We start from the raw sequence: 16,111 nt of genomic DNA, 5'->3' as shown, positions 1-16,111 counted from the left end.
GCTGTCGAGTCTGCCAAGAAGGAAGTGGTGATGACAGAGTGAACAGCCCTTGCCAGGTCAATGAATACGCGCGCACATATGTTTCTTAATCGAGGCGTTAATAGATAATCGTTTAGCTGACCTTGAGCGTGGCTGGAAGGTGCACAACGACCAGCTCTGAAAAGACAATTGCAGATAGCGGAAGAAGGTATGTGGGATTCAAATGGTCGTAACTGTTTGTTGACCTCTTTCGAAGACCTTAGAAAGGGCAGGGTAGATGATTAGATCTGTAGCAGTGTCAAGAGTTTCCCCCTTTGAGAGGGAAGGAATACCTGCAGCTGCTTTCCAATCTTGGGAATCTAGACGAACGAAAGAGAGGTGATGATAGGCTAGTTAATAGGGGTGGCAAACAATCAAGCAGACAATGTTTACGAAAGAAAGATCCAGATTGATCTACCCGACTTGATTTGAGGGTCCATTTTTGCAAAGCTCTTATCAGAACATCAGCTGACTGGATTTGGGAGAAGGAGAAAAGGGGAAGGCTTGGCGAGTACTGTGAGGGTGCAGTGCGTGTTGACCGGGGTAGGGGTAGCGCGGTGGAAAAGCATGGCCAGCCGAGAAAAATCTTATTGAAATTCTCCAAATAGTGGAATATCGGTGGTTGACAGATGTTCCTATCCCAGTTGCAGTGGGCAGCTGGGGGAGGTGTTCTTATTCCCATGGACTTAACAGTGTCCCAAACATTTATTGAGTTTGTTGCGGAACGCAAATTCTGCTTTGAAAAAGCTAGCCTTTGGCTTTCGCTAAACTGCTGTGCAATTTGGTCTTCTTTAGCTTCCCTGGAAAAGTTGCATATCGAAAGGGTGCTGGTTCGACTGCTAATCGCAGAAGCGAATGGTTTAATAAATAAATGAATTAACCAAGAAACACAAGACGCGCACTAGACAGAACACAGCAACAATGATGACTGGGGAAGAACCAAAGGATGTGACATATAAGGGCAGGTAATTAAGGAGGTGGATGGAGTCCAGTGAGTGGTCCATGATCGCTAACCGCGGTGACCTAGAGCCATAGATGGCAGGGACATGACAGGCTAGGGAGGCTCTGCTTTAGAAGTACAGCAAAGACATAACTGAGGATCTTAGACCTCGGTCAGCTCTCCCATACTTCAAATACAAATCCAGAGTTAGCAAGAGTTAAATGCGATGGTAAGTGACAATGTCTTGCATTCTATGTTCTGACAGTAGCAAGTATATCTACAAGTATATACTGAACAATTTCCGCAACAAATAATAATAACACAAACTAAAGGGTGGATATGAGAATAAGTACATATAAATAATAGTGATGGGAGATGGCTGAAGCGGCATAGGCTAAGGTGATTAATAGAATGGTTATAAAATACAGTATATTACACTGAGTATAGTAATGTAAGATAATGTAAATCATTATATAAAGTGCCAATTCTAAAGTGTCATTATTCTAAAGTGACATTGTTTAAAGTGACTAAGGATTGGGTTCTTCAATGTATGGCAAGCACCTCTCGAGCTAGTGAGCTATCAAGCAGTTGATGGCCTTGAGAGAAAGCTGGTTTTTCAGTCTGATTGTCCCATATTGATACACCTTAATGGCTCATGCGCTCTGCGGATGGAGCGTGTGAACAGGCAGTGCCGGTGGTTTTGTTGTCGCGTTGAGCGATCTTTTTGGCAGCGTCCTGTCGACAGTCAGGTGCTATAGGTTTCATGAGGCAAGGTCAGTATTGCGCCGGTGATGCGTTGCGCAACGCTACCGCAAGTCCTCTCGGGACCCTGGCGTGTATATAAGACGCTTGCAGTGTGCCTGGAACCAGCTTGAGGTTCAGCACTTATTCAATCTCCTTATTGAATAGTAGTAGAGCTCAATTTCCCTTAGACTGCAGGAGTTACTGGGGTCATTAATCTCGTGTTTTAACTGTCCCACGTCTCTGGGTGCGGTTGGGTGATGTCATCGTCAAGCTGAGTGACACTATAAGTACTAACAATATTAAATAGGGATGCACCTTTTAATATCTTAAGATGATGAACTCTGGCACCTAGGAGCAGAGAGAGACAAGTATCAGTGAAGCTTCAACGTGAAGGATACAGAGAGATTGAAAATTATTGCCAAAGTCTAGATTATAATACCAGTGTTCAAAACGCTTTTAATCATGTTGGTCAATGTTTTTAATTTTTGTTGATTGTTGATTTGATCTACTTTGCAATACTGATTTTGCTTTAAATTGGAAGTCAGGATTATCCTGAGACAGGATAACAGCATAATATTTCCACTCAACTGGCCACCCCCAGTGAGATGGGCAGCACTGCAGTGTCACAGCTGGAATAAATGAACACACATTATCATTCGAGTATGATGCTGTTCTTAGGGATTGAAAAGGCGACGTTAGGTCACTTCATTTAACACATGAAATTGTGCAATTCTCACTGTAGCTATCACACGTAACATCCAAGACCACTGAACATACAGACAGTCACCGGAACCACACTGTTTTAAGCCGTGAAACATACACGATGTTAGCTCGGATACAATCACACTTGTTAAGCCGGATCTCACACTGGTTAGTCCTGAATCATCACACAGTTAGCCTGAAACAGTGTGAATTTGACCTGTACATACTGTATAAGTCATCATAAGGTGAATGCACCAATTTGTAAGTCGCTCTGGATAAGAGCGTCTGCTAAATGACTTAAATGTAAATGTAAATGTATAAAGTTGTTTTTGACAACTGAAAACGTGTCAATTTGTCACTTTCACAAGGTTGGGGTAATAACATGTGCAGCTACTAAAAACATTGTCTCGGATCTAGGTTGTGCCTTTAAGAAATCGAGAAAAAAACAAGAAGAAAAAAGTCTCATTGACTTCACAAACCCCTTGTTCTCATTGACCTTCCAAGGTAGCTGGCTTGCTACTTGGCTTGGCTACACATATGAATGGGAAAATCTCACTAGTTTTTCACTCGGTCAAAACACTTCAATTATACATGACCAAATGACCAAAAACACTCATCACAGTTTAGATAAACATGTCATATCTACATTTTGAAAAAAAAAACATGCCTTTTAATTTTACAGAAATTAAAACAGGATAAATAGACACAGAATAGTGTTGGCTTCTTTCAATGGTCATGGACCAAGGGGCAATGGTATGCCTCCTCCTAGTGGTAGCGCTAAGTATACATGTATATTAATGCAAAACCATGGAGTACTAGCTAGTATAATGATGTTGTGCACAAGAAAACTGATTTCATTTGGATCACAAAATATTGACATTTTAGAAACTACCTGTGCAGATGAGTGTATAAAACGTATGAGTTTTGTTCCAATATTTTGCTTATATTTTCAAGAAATTGTGTTATGTTTTAATATATATTTTTATTCCATGATCCAAGGCCAGCCGGTCCATTAGGCAAGATTAGGTGGCTGCCTATAGCGGCAGATTGACAAGGGTAGCATTTTCCAAGCTAAACTGAGCAAGTCCATTCCCAGCGCGCCCCTCCGTGGTATTGTTGGAGAGACGCATCGCTGCGGCGCTCCACCAACATACCTTCAAAAAAACATCTAACATATATCATGTAGCAGATATAGGATACGGTAGAAAGAGTATGTGGTCTTTTCTGTAGCCTACCGGCTGGAGATAACATGTATGACATTTTAATGAGACGGACACTTTTTACATCATGCACATTTCTCCGATCAAATAGCCTAACCTAAATGGAGCCAAATAAAATAAAACATGTGCTGACATGTTAACAAACACCATATCCTAAAAACAGGACAGGTCAAAGTAAAGTGGATCATACTGTATGAAATATACAATCAGGCTACTCACGACTGCTGTCCAGTAGTTTTAACCCGTGGGCTAAATTGTCATGATCAATGGTTTACTTTTTTGACGAGCTGATCATAGCGAAAAATTTAATATTTCTGATATTCAGAGCTTAAATAGCCAAAATGATTAGTAACAGGAATCAGGATTAAAGTCAAAACAACTGCCTGTTTTACAAATGGTAGGCCTACCACATGGATGGGCATTCATAACATTCCATTAGAGGGCCAACACTGTAGGCTACACCCCAGTAAGTACGGGACGACAGCGGTTTTTGGACATCTTTTTTTTGCTCCGGTCTGGACCAGCCTTGATTTGTCTCAAACATAGACGTCTATAAACGCAACTTTAATTCAGAACCTAAAATTAACCTGATTTCAACATCTGGAAAATATGTATTTTTCAATGTCTGGAAAATACGTATTTTCTCCATTCATTCAGAACCTAAAATTAACCTAACTTCAACGTCTGAAAAATATGTATTTTAAACTACATTTTATGTACTGGGACTATTTTAGATTTGCAGGGGTATAGGAGGAGGGCACAATTTTTTTTTGTGTCGCCTAGTGCGGCAGAACGMCCAGGACCGGGCCTGCCATGATCTATTGTATTGAATTGATGTCTAGCTATGCCTTTTAAAGTAATAACATTTGACAACTGGACTCCAGACAAAGAGTAAAACAAACAATAAACTTGTTAAAGAACAAACTGCTGCCAGGAAGGAGGAAATAAAAGTACTGTACAATAGAGAAAATATTGTATTTGTAAAGTAAATGTAAACATTTACTTTATCCCAATTTTCTCATTGGGATAACATCTCTTTTCCAAGAGAGACCCGATCCAATAGCAGCAGAGGGAACAACGTTTCAGACAAACAACTTACATACACTAACACAACATTAAACAAAACTATAAACACACATACAGTACAACAAAAACATTTTACATTAAAAACACGAAAGTCTTGACTAAAAACAACTGGCCTAAAGACAATTACACTCTTCTATGATATATACATCGATCAAGTGTTTAAACTCCATCAAAGAAACTAGATCATCAAATTTTAAAATGTTCAGGAGAGAATTCCAGAACCCCGGAGCTAAGTAACAAAAACTATTTCTACCATGACCTATTCTAATTTTTGGTACTGTTAGAAGCGAATGAGACCGTAATTGATGTTTATTTACCGACCTTACTAATAAAGAACAGAGATAAAATGGCATTTTACTCAATATGGCCTTATAAATCAGTGTATACCAGTGTTTAAGCCTACGCAAGGTCAATGACGACCAGCCAACAGCGCTGTAGAGATCACAATGATGTGTTAGATGTTTTATTTGTAATGAACCTGAGGGCTGCATGATACACTGAATCAAGTGCTCTCAGGGTAGTGGCTGAGGCCTGCATATATATATAACATTACTAAAATCTAAAACCGACAGTAATGTACAATGTACCAGCTCCTTCCTGGCCTCAAAAGAAAAACAAGCCTTATGCCGGTAAAAAAAACTATTCTCAGCTTCCTTATCAAGTTCTCTACATGCAAAGTGAAGCMCAGCTTATCATCAWCCCACACACCCAAATATTTGTACATTTTACTTTGCTCTATAGTATGTCCAGCCAACATAGCAATGACATGATTAGTAACATGCCTGGCATTTGAAAATACCATGCATTTTGTTTGACCGGAATTTAGAACCAGCTTTAAATCATACAGATTCTGTTGTATGATGTTAAATGCTCTTTGGGCATTTTCAAAAGCTAAAGATAAACTATATAGGTTCAAATTTAAATGTTGATATCATGGATGGTCAGTCCTTGCTTTCATAGCTCTGTCTATGATTTTGAGAATGGTTACATTTCTCCAGCCCCATCCCTCAGCATTATACAGAAAAAGCTGAGGCCGGGGAATGCCAAATTAAAAGTTTTGGCTTAACTTTTAAAAATGGCGCCAACAGAGAGGGCTGCCGTGCTTCTAGCTCTTAGGAAACTTTGCAATTATTCGTTTTTTATGTATTATTTCTTACATTATTAGCCCAGAATTTTTGGGGTGTTATTACATACAGCCGGGAAGAACTACTGGATATCAGAGCAGTGGTAACTCACAAGCACTACCAGTATTACGGCCAGGAATATGACTTTCCAGAATCGGATCCTTTGCTCACACCCCCCAGGGCAATTGAACCGATTCCAGAGGCTGACCCAAAACACCGCCGGCAGCGGAGAGCATCTCGGAGTGGTCTTCTAGTCCGACTTAGGAGGCGCGCACACCACCCACCGCTACCGAGTATATTACTCGCTAATGTCCATTCTCTGGATAATGAAGTTGACGAGCTCAGAGCGAGGATTTCTTTCCAGAGAGACATCAGGGATTGTAACATACTCTGTTTCACGGAAATATGGCTCTCTTGGGATATACTTTCTGAGTCCGTCCAGCCAGTTTGGTTCTAAGTTCATTGCACAGACATGAATAAATATCTCTCCGGGAAGAAGAAGAGCGTGTTTCATGTTTCATGATTAACGACTCATGGTGTGATTGTGGTAACATACAGGAACTCAAGTCCTTTTGTTCACCCAACCTAAAATATCTCACAATCAAATGCCGACCATATTATCTCCCAAGAGAATTCTCTTCGGTTATAGTCACAGCAGTGTATATCCCCCCTCAAGCCGATACCACAACGGCCCTCAAATAATTTCACTAGACTTTATGCAAACTGGAAACCACATATCTTGATGCTGCATCTATTGTAGCTGGGGATTTTAACAAAGCAAATTTGATAAAAAGGCTGCAGAAGTTCTATCAACACATTGACTGTAGTACTCGCGCTGCTAAAACACTCGACCACTGCTACTCCAACTTCCGGGATGCCTACAAGGCACTCCCCCGCCCTCCTTTCGGCAAATCTGATCACGACTCCATTTTGCTCCTCCCTTCCTATAGGCAGAAACTCAAACAGGAAGTACCCATGCTAAGGACCATTCAATGCTGGTCTGACCAATCGGAATCCACGCTTCAAGATTGTATTGATCACGCGGATTGGGATATGTTCCGGACAGCCTCCGAGAATAACATTGACGAATATACTGATATGGTGAATGAGTTTATCAGGAAGTGTATAGGAGATGTTGTAGCCACGGTGACTATTAAAACCTACCCTAACCAGAAACCGTGGATAGATGGCAGCATTCGTGCAAAACTGAACGCGTGAACCACCGCATTTAACCATGGCAAGGTGACTGGGAATATGGCAGAATACAAACAGTGTAGTTATTCCCTTTGTAAGGCAATCAAACAGGCAAAAAGTCAGTATGGAGACAAAGTGGAGTCGCAATTCATCGGCTCAGACAATCACGGACTACAAAAGGGAAACAAGCCACATCGCGGACACCGACGTCTTGCTTCTGGACAAGCTAAACACCTTCTTCGCCCACTTTGAGGATAACACAGTGCCACTGACGCGGCACGCTACCAACGACTGTGGGCTCTCCTTCTCCGTGGCCGATGTGAGTAAGACATTTAAGCGTGTTAACCCTCGCAAGGCTGCCGGCCCAYACGGCATCCCTAGCCGCGTCCTCAGAGCATGCGCAGACCAGCTGGCTGGTGTGTTTACGGACATACTCAATCTCTCCCTATCCCAGACTGCTGTTCCCACATTCTTCAAGATGGCCACCATTGTTCCTGTACCATAGTAAGCAAAGGTAACTGAACTAAATGACTATCGCCCCGTAGCACTCACTTTTGTCAACAGGAAGTGCGTGAGGTTATTGTGGTTGAGGTTGAATGTGAGGTTATTTTCCTGACACCACACTCCGAGGGCCCTCACCTCCTCCCTGTAGGCCGTCTCGTCGTTGCTGGTAATCAAGCCTACCACTGTAGTGTTGTCTGCAAACTTGATGATTGAGTTGGAGGCGTGCATGGCCACACAGTCGTGGGTGAACAGGGAGTACAGGAGAGGGCTCAGAACGCACCCTTGTGGGGCCCCAGTGTTGAGGATCAGCGGGGTGGAGATGTTGTTACCTACCCTCACCACCTGGGGGCGGCCCATCAGGAAGTCCAGGACCCAGGTGCACAGGGCGGGGTCGAGACCCAGGGTCTCGAGCTCGATGACAGGTTTGAAGGGTACTATGGTGTTAAATGCTGAACTGTAGTCGATGAACAGCATTCTCACATAGGTATTCCTCTTGTCCAGATGGGTTAGGGCAGTGTGCAGTGTGATTGCGATTGCGTCGTCTGTGGACCTATTGGGGCGGTAAGCAAATTGAAGTGGGTCTAGGGTGTCAGGTAGGGTGGAGGTGATATGGTCCTTGACTAGTCTCTCAAAGCACTTCATGATGACGGAAGTGAGTGCTACGGGGTGGTAGTCATTTAGCTCAGTTACCAATGCTTTCTTGGGAACAGGAACCATGGTGACCCTCTTGAAGCATGTGGGGACAGCAGACTGGGATAAGGATTGATTGAATATGTCCGTAAACACACCAGCCAGCTGGTCTGCGCATGCTCTGAGGACGTGGCTGGGGATGCCGTCTGGGCCTGCAGCCTTGCGAGGGTTGACACGTTTAAATGTTTTGCTCACGTCGGCTGCAGTGAAGGAGAGCCCGCGGGTTTTGGTAGCAGGCCGTATCAGTGGCACTGTATTGTCCTCAAAGCGAGCAAGGAAGTTGTTTAGTCTGTCTGGGAGCAAGACATCCTGGTCCGCGACAGGGCTGGTTTTCCTTTTATAGTCCGTGATTGACTGTAGACCCTGCCACATACCTCTCGTGTCTGAGCCGTTGAATTGCGACTCTACTTTGTCTCTATACTGACGCTTAGCTTGTTTGATTGCCTTGCGGAGGGAATAGCTACACTGTTTGTATTCGGTCATGTTTCCGGTCACCTTGCCCTGATTTAAAAGCAGTGGTTTGCGCTTTCAATTTTGCGCGAATGCTGCCATCAATCCACGGTTTCTGGTTTGGGAATGTTTTAATAGATGCTGTGGGTACGACATCGCCAATGCACTTGCTAATAAACCCGCTCACCGAATCAGCATATTCATCAATGTTGTTGTTCGCCGCAATGCGGAACATATCCCAGTCCACGTGATCGAAGCAATCTTGAAGCGTGCAATCCGATTGGTTGGACCAGCATTGAACAGACCTGAGCGTGGGAGCTTCCTGTTTTAGTTTCTGTCTATAGGCTGGAAGCAACAAAATGGAGTCGTGGTCAGCTTTTCWGAAAAGAGGGCGGGGGAGGGCCTTATATGCGTCGCGGAAGTTAGAATAACAATGATCTAGGGTTTTGCAATCGATATGCTGATAGAATTTAGGGAGCCTTGTTTTCAGATTAGCCTTGTTAAAATCCCCAGCTACAATAAATGCAGCCTCAGGATATGTGGTTTCCAGGTTACATAGAGTCAAATGAAGTTCGTTCAGGGCCATCGATGTGTCTGCTTGGAGGGGGATATATGCGGCTGTGATTATAATCAAAGAAAATTCTCTAGGTAGATAATGCGGTCGGCATTTGATTGTGAGGAATTCTAAGTCAGGTGCACAGAAGGACTTGAGTTCCTGTATCTTGTTATGATCACACCACGTCTCGTTAATCAGAAGGCATACACCCCCGCCCCTCTTCTTACCAGAAAGATGCTTGTTTCTGTCGGCGCGATGCGTGAAGAAACCAGCTGGCTGTACCCACTTCGATAGCGTGTCTCGAGTGAGCCATGTTTCCGTGAAACAAAGAACGTTACAGTCTCTGATGTCTCTCTGGAAGGCTTGTCAAGAGACTGGACATTGGCGAGTTGTATGCTCGGGAGCGGTGCGCGATGTGCCCGTCTATGGAGTCTGACCAGAAGACCGCTCCGTCTGCCCCTTCTACGGCGTCGTTGTTTTGGGTCGCCGGCTGGGATCCGATCCATTGTCCTGGGTGGTGGGCAAAACAGAGGATCCGCTTCGGGAAAGTCGTATTCCTGGTCGTAATGTTGGTGAGTTGACGTTGCTCTTATATCCAATAGTTCCTCCCGACTGTATGTAATAAAACCTAAGATTACCTGTGGTAACAATGTAAGAAATAACACATAAAAAAAACAAAATACTGCTTAGTTTCCTAAGAACGCGAAGCGAGGGGGTCATCTCTGTCGGCGCCGGAAGTTCACCAAGCCCTATATCACCAAGCTCTATATCACCAAGCTCTATATCACCAAGCCCTATATCACCAAGCCCTATATCACCAAGCTCTATATATCACCAAGCTCAATATATCACCAAGCCCTATATCACCAAGCTCTATATCACCAAGCCTTATATCACCAAGCTCTATATCACCAAGCCCTATATCACCAAGCTCTCTATCACCAAGCCCTATATCTCAATGAGATGTGCAACAGTTTGAACCCCTCAACATATCAGTTTGAATGTTTTTCAATGATTTTAACAATAATAAAACATCTAACATGCTGGTAGATTATTATGACTTCTTTAAGTAATTCAAGATGCATTAAACTAGAGGCATCATTACTGTTACAATGAAAACACTTGTATCTGAGTGTGGTGCAGAACTCACACAGTTTTCAAAATACATGATATTTGTAAAGGCAAATTGTTAGGGTTGCAACAGCATATAGGTAAATGGGATTTACATTGACATTTTAGTCATTTAGCAGACGCTCTTATCCAGATCATTGATTTGATGTAAATAAACAATGGTAAGTATGTGGAAGGACCACCAGAGGGCAGGCTGGACTCACGGATAGTAGCCCAACTAGGCATGTGAGTCAAGGGGACCTGAGGCAATTAAGCACAGCTGATGGTACTAATGACCTATTATCTTTTCCCTACAAGAGAGAGGAGGGAACCAGCAAGAAGGAGGAAAAACATATCTCTGGAAGATGGTTACCAAGAGAGAGAAGCTAACCACGAAGACCCATTAAGACGATGACAAACCCGTGACTTTTGTTGTAGTTTAAAGATAATCGTATTGTGTTCCTGTTTCATCTGGAGAAGATGTATGGTTTTCCTTGGGAGATTTTCATTGATTATGTTGGAGTGTTTGTATTGACCAAAATCCCTCAATAAAGAACTGTGTTCAATCAAGAAACTATCTCCAGACTCGTTAATTCCACCTTTCCGCTTTAGAGTGACGCCAAATTACTTGGTCCGCTCACAGTATAATAAGGAGAAACAGTTCTGAATTATAGTATCAACAACTTGGTGGGTTAGGGTGAAACATAGTGTTAGATTTGATAGACATTTTATTTGTTGTAGGACATTATAAATAGTAGAATAACATTTGCTTAAAAGTGGAATATTTCAAAGATCATGTGGTCACTGTGTTGGTTGTCTATAGAAGGTTAAAGGTCAGGACAATGAGGTAAACCTAAGCATCTTATGCAGTGTGTCAGAACAGTGCAGCACGGGCAGGTGAAAGGTCAGAAAAGTATGGCACACTTTGAACAGCTAAGTTAAAAGTTCAATAGGGTACATTGGAGAGTGTGAGGCCACATAAGAGGCTGTATTGCAGCAGGCCCTGGTGTCTGTCTGTGCTGTCAGAGGGACGGAGCTGCTATTGCAGAGCTCCAGGGTGCCGATCAGAAACATCCCCTCTGACCCTGTCCCCTGCCCCCTCATTAATAGTGATATGGTTTGCTAACTACCCCTCTCAAAGAGTGCAGTGTATAAAGTCAGAAAATCTGCTGTCTCAGCCACTGCTAGTCACCAAGGGAGTACCCCAAAGCTCGATCCTAGGCCCCACGCTCTTCTCAATTTACATCAACAACATAGCTCAGGAAGTAGGAAGCTCTCTCATCCATTTATATGCAGATGATACAGTCTTATACTCAGCTGGTCCCTCTCCGGATTTTGTGTTAAATGCTCTACAACAAAGCTTTCTTAGTGTCCAACAAGCTTTCTCTACTCTTAACCTTGTTCTGAACACCTCCAAAACAAAGGTCATGTGGTTTGGTAAGAAGAATGCCCCTCTTCCCACAGGTGTTATTACTACCTCTGAGAGTTTAGAGCTTGAGGTAGTCACCTCATATAAGTACTTGGGAGTATGGCTAGACGGTGCACTGTCCTTCTCTCAGCACATATCAAAGCTGCAGGCTAAAGTTAAATCTAGACTTGGTTTCCTCTATCGTAATCGCTCTTCTTTCACCCCAGCTGCCAAACTAACCCTGATTCAGATGACCATTCTACCGATGCTAGATTACGGAGACATAATTTATAGATCGGCAGGTAAGGGAGCTCTCGAGCGGCTAGATGTTCTTTACCATTCGGCCATCAGATTTGCCAACAATGCTCCTTAAAGGACACATCACTCTACTCCTCTTGTAAACTGGTGATCTCTTTATACCCGTCGCAAGACCCACTGGTTGATGCTTATTTATAAAAACCCTCTTAGGCCTCACTCCCCCCTATCTGAGATATCTACTGCAGCCCTCATCCTCCACATACAACACCCGTTCTGCCAGTCACATTCTGTTAAAGGTCCCCAAAGCACACACATCCCTGGGTCGCTCCTCTTTTCAGTTCGCTGCAATCCCAGGCCCCGTCCCCACAGGAGGCCTTTTGCCTTTTGGTAGGCCGTCATTGTAAATAAGAATTTGTTCTTAACTGACTTGCCTAGTTAAATAAATAACAAAAAATACACACAATCGTATTTAATGTGATGATTCACATGTTCTATTGTAAATATTTTTGTTTTTCTGTCTGTAAGGATGTGCTGTTGCTATGTTTTTGTTGTGCCTGTTTTATTTTGTTGATGACCATGTGTGAGGTCATCAGAATGTAATCCTAGGCAGCACCCAGTAGTTAAAATACATCCTGTAGAGGAGTCCAGTGCATGTAATCACAAAGCATCTTAGAGTAGGAGTGCTGATCTAGGATCAGTTTAGCTTTATAAATCATAATGAATAAGAGAGGGGACCTGTACCTAGATCAGCACTCCTACTTGGAAACGCTTTGTGAATATGGGTCAATACAACTCACAGCATGATAGACAGAGGTCTAATGAGACAGACAGGTACAGTTGCTGCCAAATATATTGGTTGTTGGTAAACACAGCTCTGATCTGTACTGCAAAATTAGTCCACATAACATTCTCTCAACATTGGGGTCTTCCTATGTTTACCAACAACCTAATTAAGCATTGAAAGAAAATGACACCCTCCCTATAATCAAACATGGGGAGGTTGGATATTGCTGTGGGGTTGCTCTGCTGCCTCTGGTACTGGGGGCCTTGAACGTGCGCAAGACATCATGAAATCAGCAGATTATCAAGGTGTTTTGGAGTGCAATGTTCAACCCAGTGTCCAAAAACTGTCTCTCAGTTGAAGGTTGTGTGTCTTCCAGCAGGACAACAACCCCAAACACACATCTATAGCACCCTGGAATGGTTCCAGAAGAAACACTGGACTGGGAAGAGTCCAGATGTAAATCACATCCAAAATCTATGGCGAGATCTGAAAACAGCAGTTGGCGGAGGGCACTCCTCAAACATTGAAGAATTAGAGCAGTTTGCTGCTGAAAAGTGGGCCAACGTGCTAGTATAAAGGTGCAGCAAGCTCATTGATTGCATAATTGTCAGCAGTTATCTTGGCTAAAGGATGTGCAACCAAATACTAGCTCCGGGGTGCCAATCATTTGGTCCATGCCATTTATCTTTTTTTTCCTTCTTTTCTTTTACAAGAATAAAATGTATTCTGCAATGTTGAAAATCCAGTAACTTATTTTAGAAGACATAGGGAATTATTTAAGAAAAGTGCAAGGGTGTCAATGTATTTGGCCAGGAGAACTGTACATGTAGTGGCATTTTGAATTTACCACCATAGTGTCCAAAAAATTAGGAACACCTGCTCTTTCCATGACAGACTGACCAGGGGAATCCAGGTGAAAGATATGATCCCTTATTGATGTTACCTGTTAAATCCACTCCAATCAGTGTAGGGGCGGAGACAGGTTAAAGAAGGATTTTTAAGCCTTGAGACATGGATTGTGTATGTGTGCCATTCATAGGGTAAATGGGCAAGATAAAAGATTAAAGTGCCTTTGAATGGGGTATGGTAGTAGATGCCAGGCGCACTGATTTCAGTGTGTCAAGAATTGCAACGCTGCTGGGTTTTTCACACTCAACAGTTTCCCACGTGTATCAAGAATGGTTCACCACCCAAAGGACATCCAGCCAACTAGACATAGACATCCAGCCAACTAGGCATGCCTGTGGAACGCTTTTGACACCTTGTAGAATCCATGCCCCAAAGAATTGAGGCTGTTCTGAGGACAAAAGTGGGTGCAACTCAATATGTTTTGTACAATCAGTGTATAGTTCAATATATCCTTTTTCCAACCCCATATTTTTGACAACTTTTACTTTTATTCACCTCATTCCTAAAGAAAATAATGTACTTTTTACTCCATACATTTTCACTGACACCCAAAAGTACTAATTACATTATGAATGTTTAGCAAAACAGAAAAATGGTCCAATTCACACAGTTATCAAGAGAACATCCCTGGCCATCCCTACTGCCTCTGATCTGGCAGACTCACCAAACACATATTCTTCATTTGTAAATGATGTCTGAGTTTTGAAGTATACCCCTGGCGATCCGTAAATTTAAAAAACAAMAAAATGGTGCCGTCTGGATGGCTTAATATAAGGAATTTGAAATTATTTATACTTTTACTTTTGATACTTAGTTATATTTAAAACCAAATACTTTAATAATTTGAATCAAATAGTATTTTACTGGGTGCCTTTCACTTGAGTCATTTTATAATAAGGTATCTTTACTTTTGGGTACTTTTTACACCACTGCCTATACAGTGCTACTGAAGTAAACTGGTAGAATGATCAATAAGTTGTCAACTGGCCATCTCTCCTCTCAGATCATTCTGTTCTTGGGGAGTATTGGTACCCATCTCATGTGTGTGTGTGTGTGTGAGAGAGAGAGAGTGAGTGAGTGAGTGAAAGGGTAGCCCAATCAGAGATGATCTTTACCTTAGGGCCAATGATACCATGATGTCACTGACTTTGTCCATTTATAAATACAGAGCTCAACAGCACAACTAGTCTGAGGAAGGCTCCCTCAGTCCTACCAATCACACAGGTTTGTATTTCAGATTTCGGTGTACAGATCTATGAATGACTTGTTAGAACTGTCACCTCTGATTTCTTTTTTTACAGATTTTGAATAATATTAATCAGATAAACATTTATGTTTTAGTTTCTTGTAATAATAATGTTCTAATAGGTTCTCCTCTCAATCTCTTCTCTCTTTTCAAAGGCACTCAGTATGGCAGTAACCAATGAAACCTTTCAGGACACGTCTTTTATATATGAAGAGATGATCATATTTGAGATGAATGAGAGGACTATGGTTAAAGTGGCAGTGGCAATCCTGATGGCTGTATTTTTTATCTACATAAATTGCGTGATGATTTTTGCTATGAGTAGCAGAATGACTTTTATGGAAATTCCCCGCTACATTCTCTTCACACATTTGCTATTAAATGACTCCATGCAGTTGCTGGTCAGCTGCCTTATGTATGCGTTTGCCTTGGTTTATCTACGATTGGTAAAGGTTGTCTGTGGACTGRTTGTCATGTTTGGCAGTGGCATGTCCCGTGTTGCCCCACTTAACTTGGCGTTGATGTCTCTAGAACGCTATGCAGCCATCTGCCTCCCTCTACGGCATAGTGACATAGCCACACCCAAAAGATCTGGCATTGCCATTGCTGTCATCTGGCTTGTCATATTCATAAATCTTATAATTGATATGCTTTATTCTACAGCAAAAGATCCCGGCTTTTTTGTTACCCCGATATTTTGCACACGACAGAAGTTATTCATTGCATTGTGGCAGATGCAAGTGTTTCAGGGGTTCAATGCTTTTTGCTTTGTAGCTGTGTCTCTCATCATCATTTACACATACATTGCCATAATTGTCACAGCCAGGTCTGCCTCCTTTTCTGACAAAACTAAAGCCAGTAAGGCCCACAAGACAGTGCTGCTGCACCTGGTTCAGCTGGGTCTTTCTCTCTCCTCTTTTCTGTACGCACCCATAGAAAGTGCACTGGCCAGTGTAAGCAGTACTACCATCTTTATTGACCTGCGATACTTCAACTTCCTCTTCCTTATCATCCTGCCAAGATGTCTGAGCCCACTCATCTACGGGCTGAGGGATGACGCCGTACGACCCCTGTTCCTACACTACTTAACTTGCAGAACTAGAAAGGTCAAGGCTGCTGTGATGGTACAATAGAAAACTTGGCACTATTTTTCTTCATGTTCCTTCAA

General features: G+C 42.5%; 1 protein-coding gene across 1 annotated transcript; it reads left to right on the top strand.

The window, feature by feature from the left end:
• The first annotated feature begins 15,066 nt into the window (after window positions 1-15,066).
• Window positions 15,067-16,076, top strand: LOC111950710 (odorant receptor 131-2-like). Its single transcript, XM_023968522.2, has one exon. The coding sequence runs from the start codon at window positions 15,108-15,110 to the stop codon at window positions 16,074-16,076; it is 969 nt and encodes a 322-aa protein (XP_023824290.1). The 5' UTR covers window positions 15,067-15,107.
• The last annotated feature ends 35 nt before the right edge of the window (window positions 16,077-16,111 follow it).

The sequence above is a fragment of the Salvelinus sp. IW2-2015 genome, linkage group LG23 (assembly GCF_002910315.2).
Source record: "Salvelinus sp. IW2-2015 linkage group LG23, ASM291031v2, whole genome shotgun sequence".
NCBI lineage: Eukaryota > Metazoa > Chordata > Actinopteri > Salmoniformes > Salmonidae > Salvelinus > Salvelinus sp. IW2-2015.
This window is presented reverse-complemented; position numbering and strand designations above follow the sequence as displayed.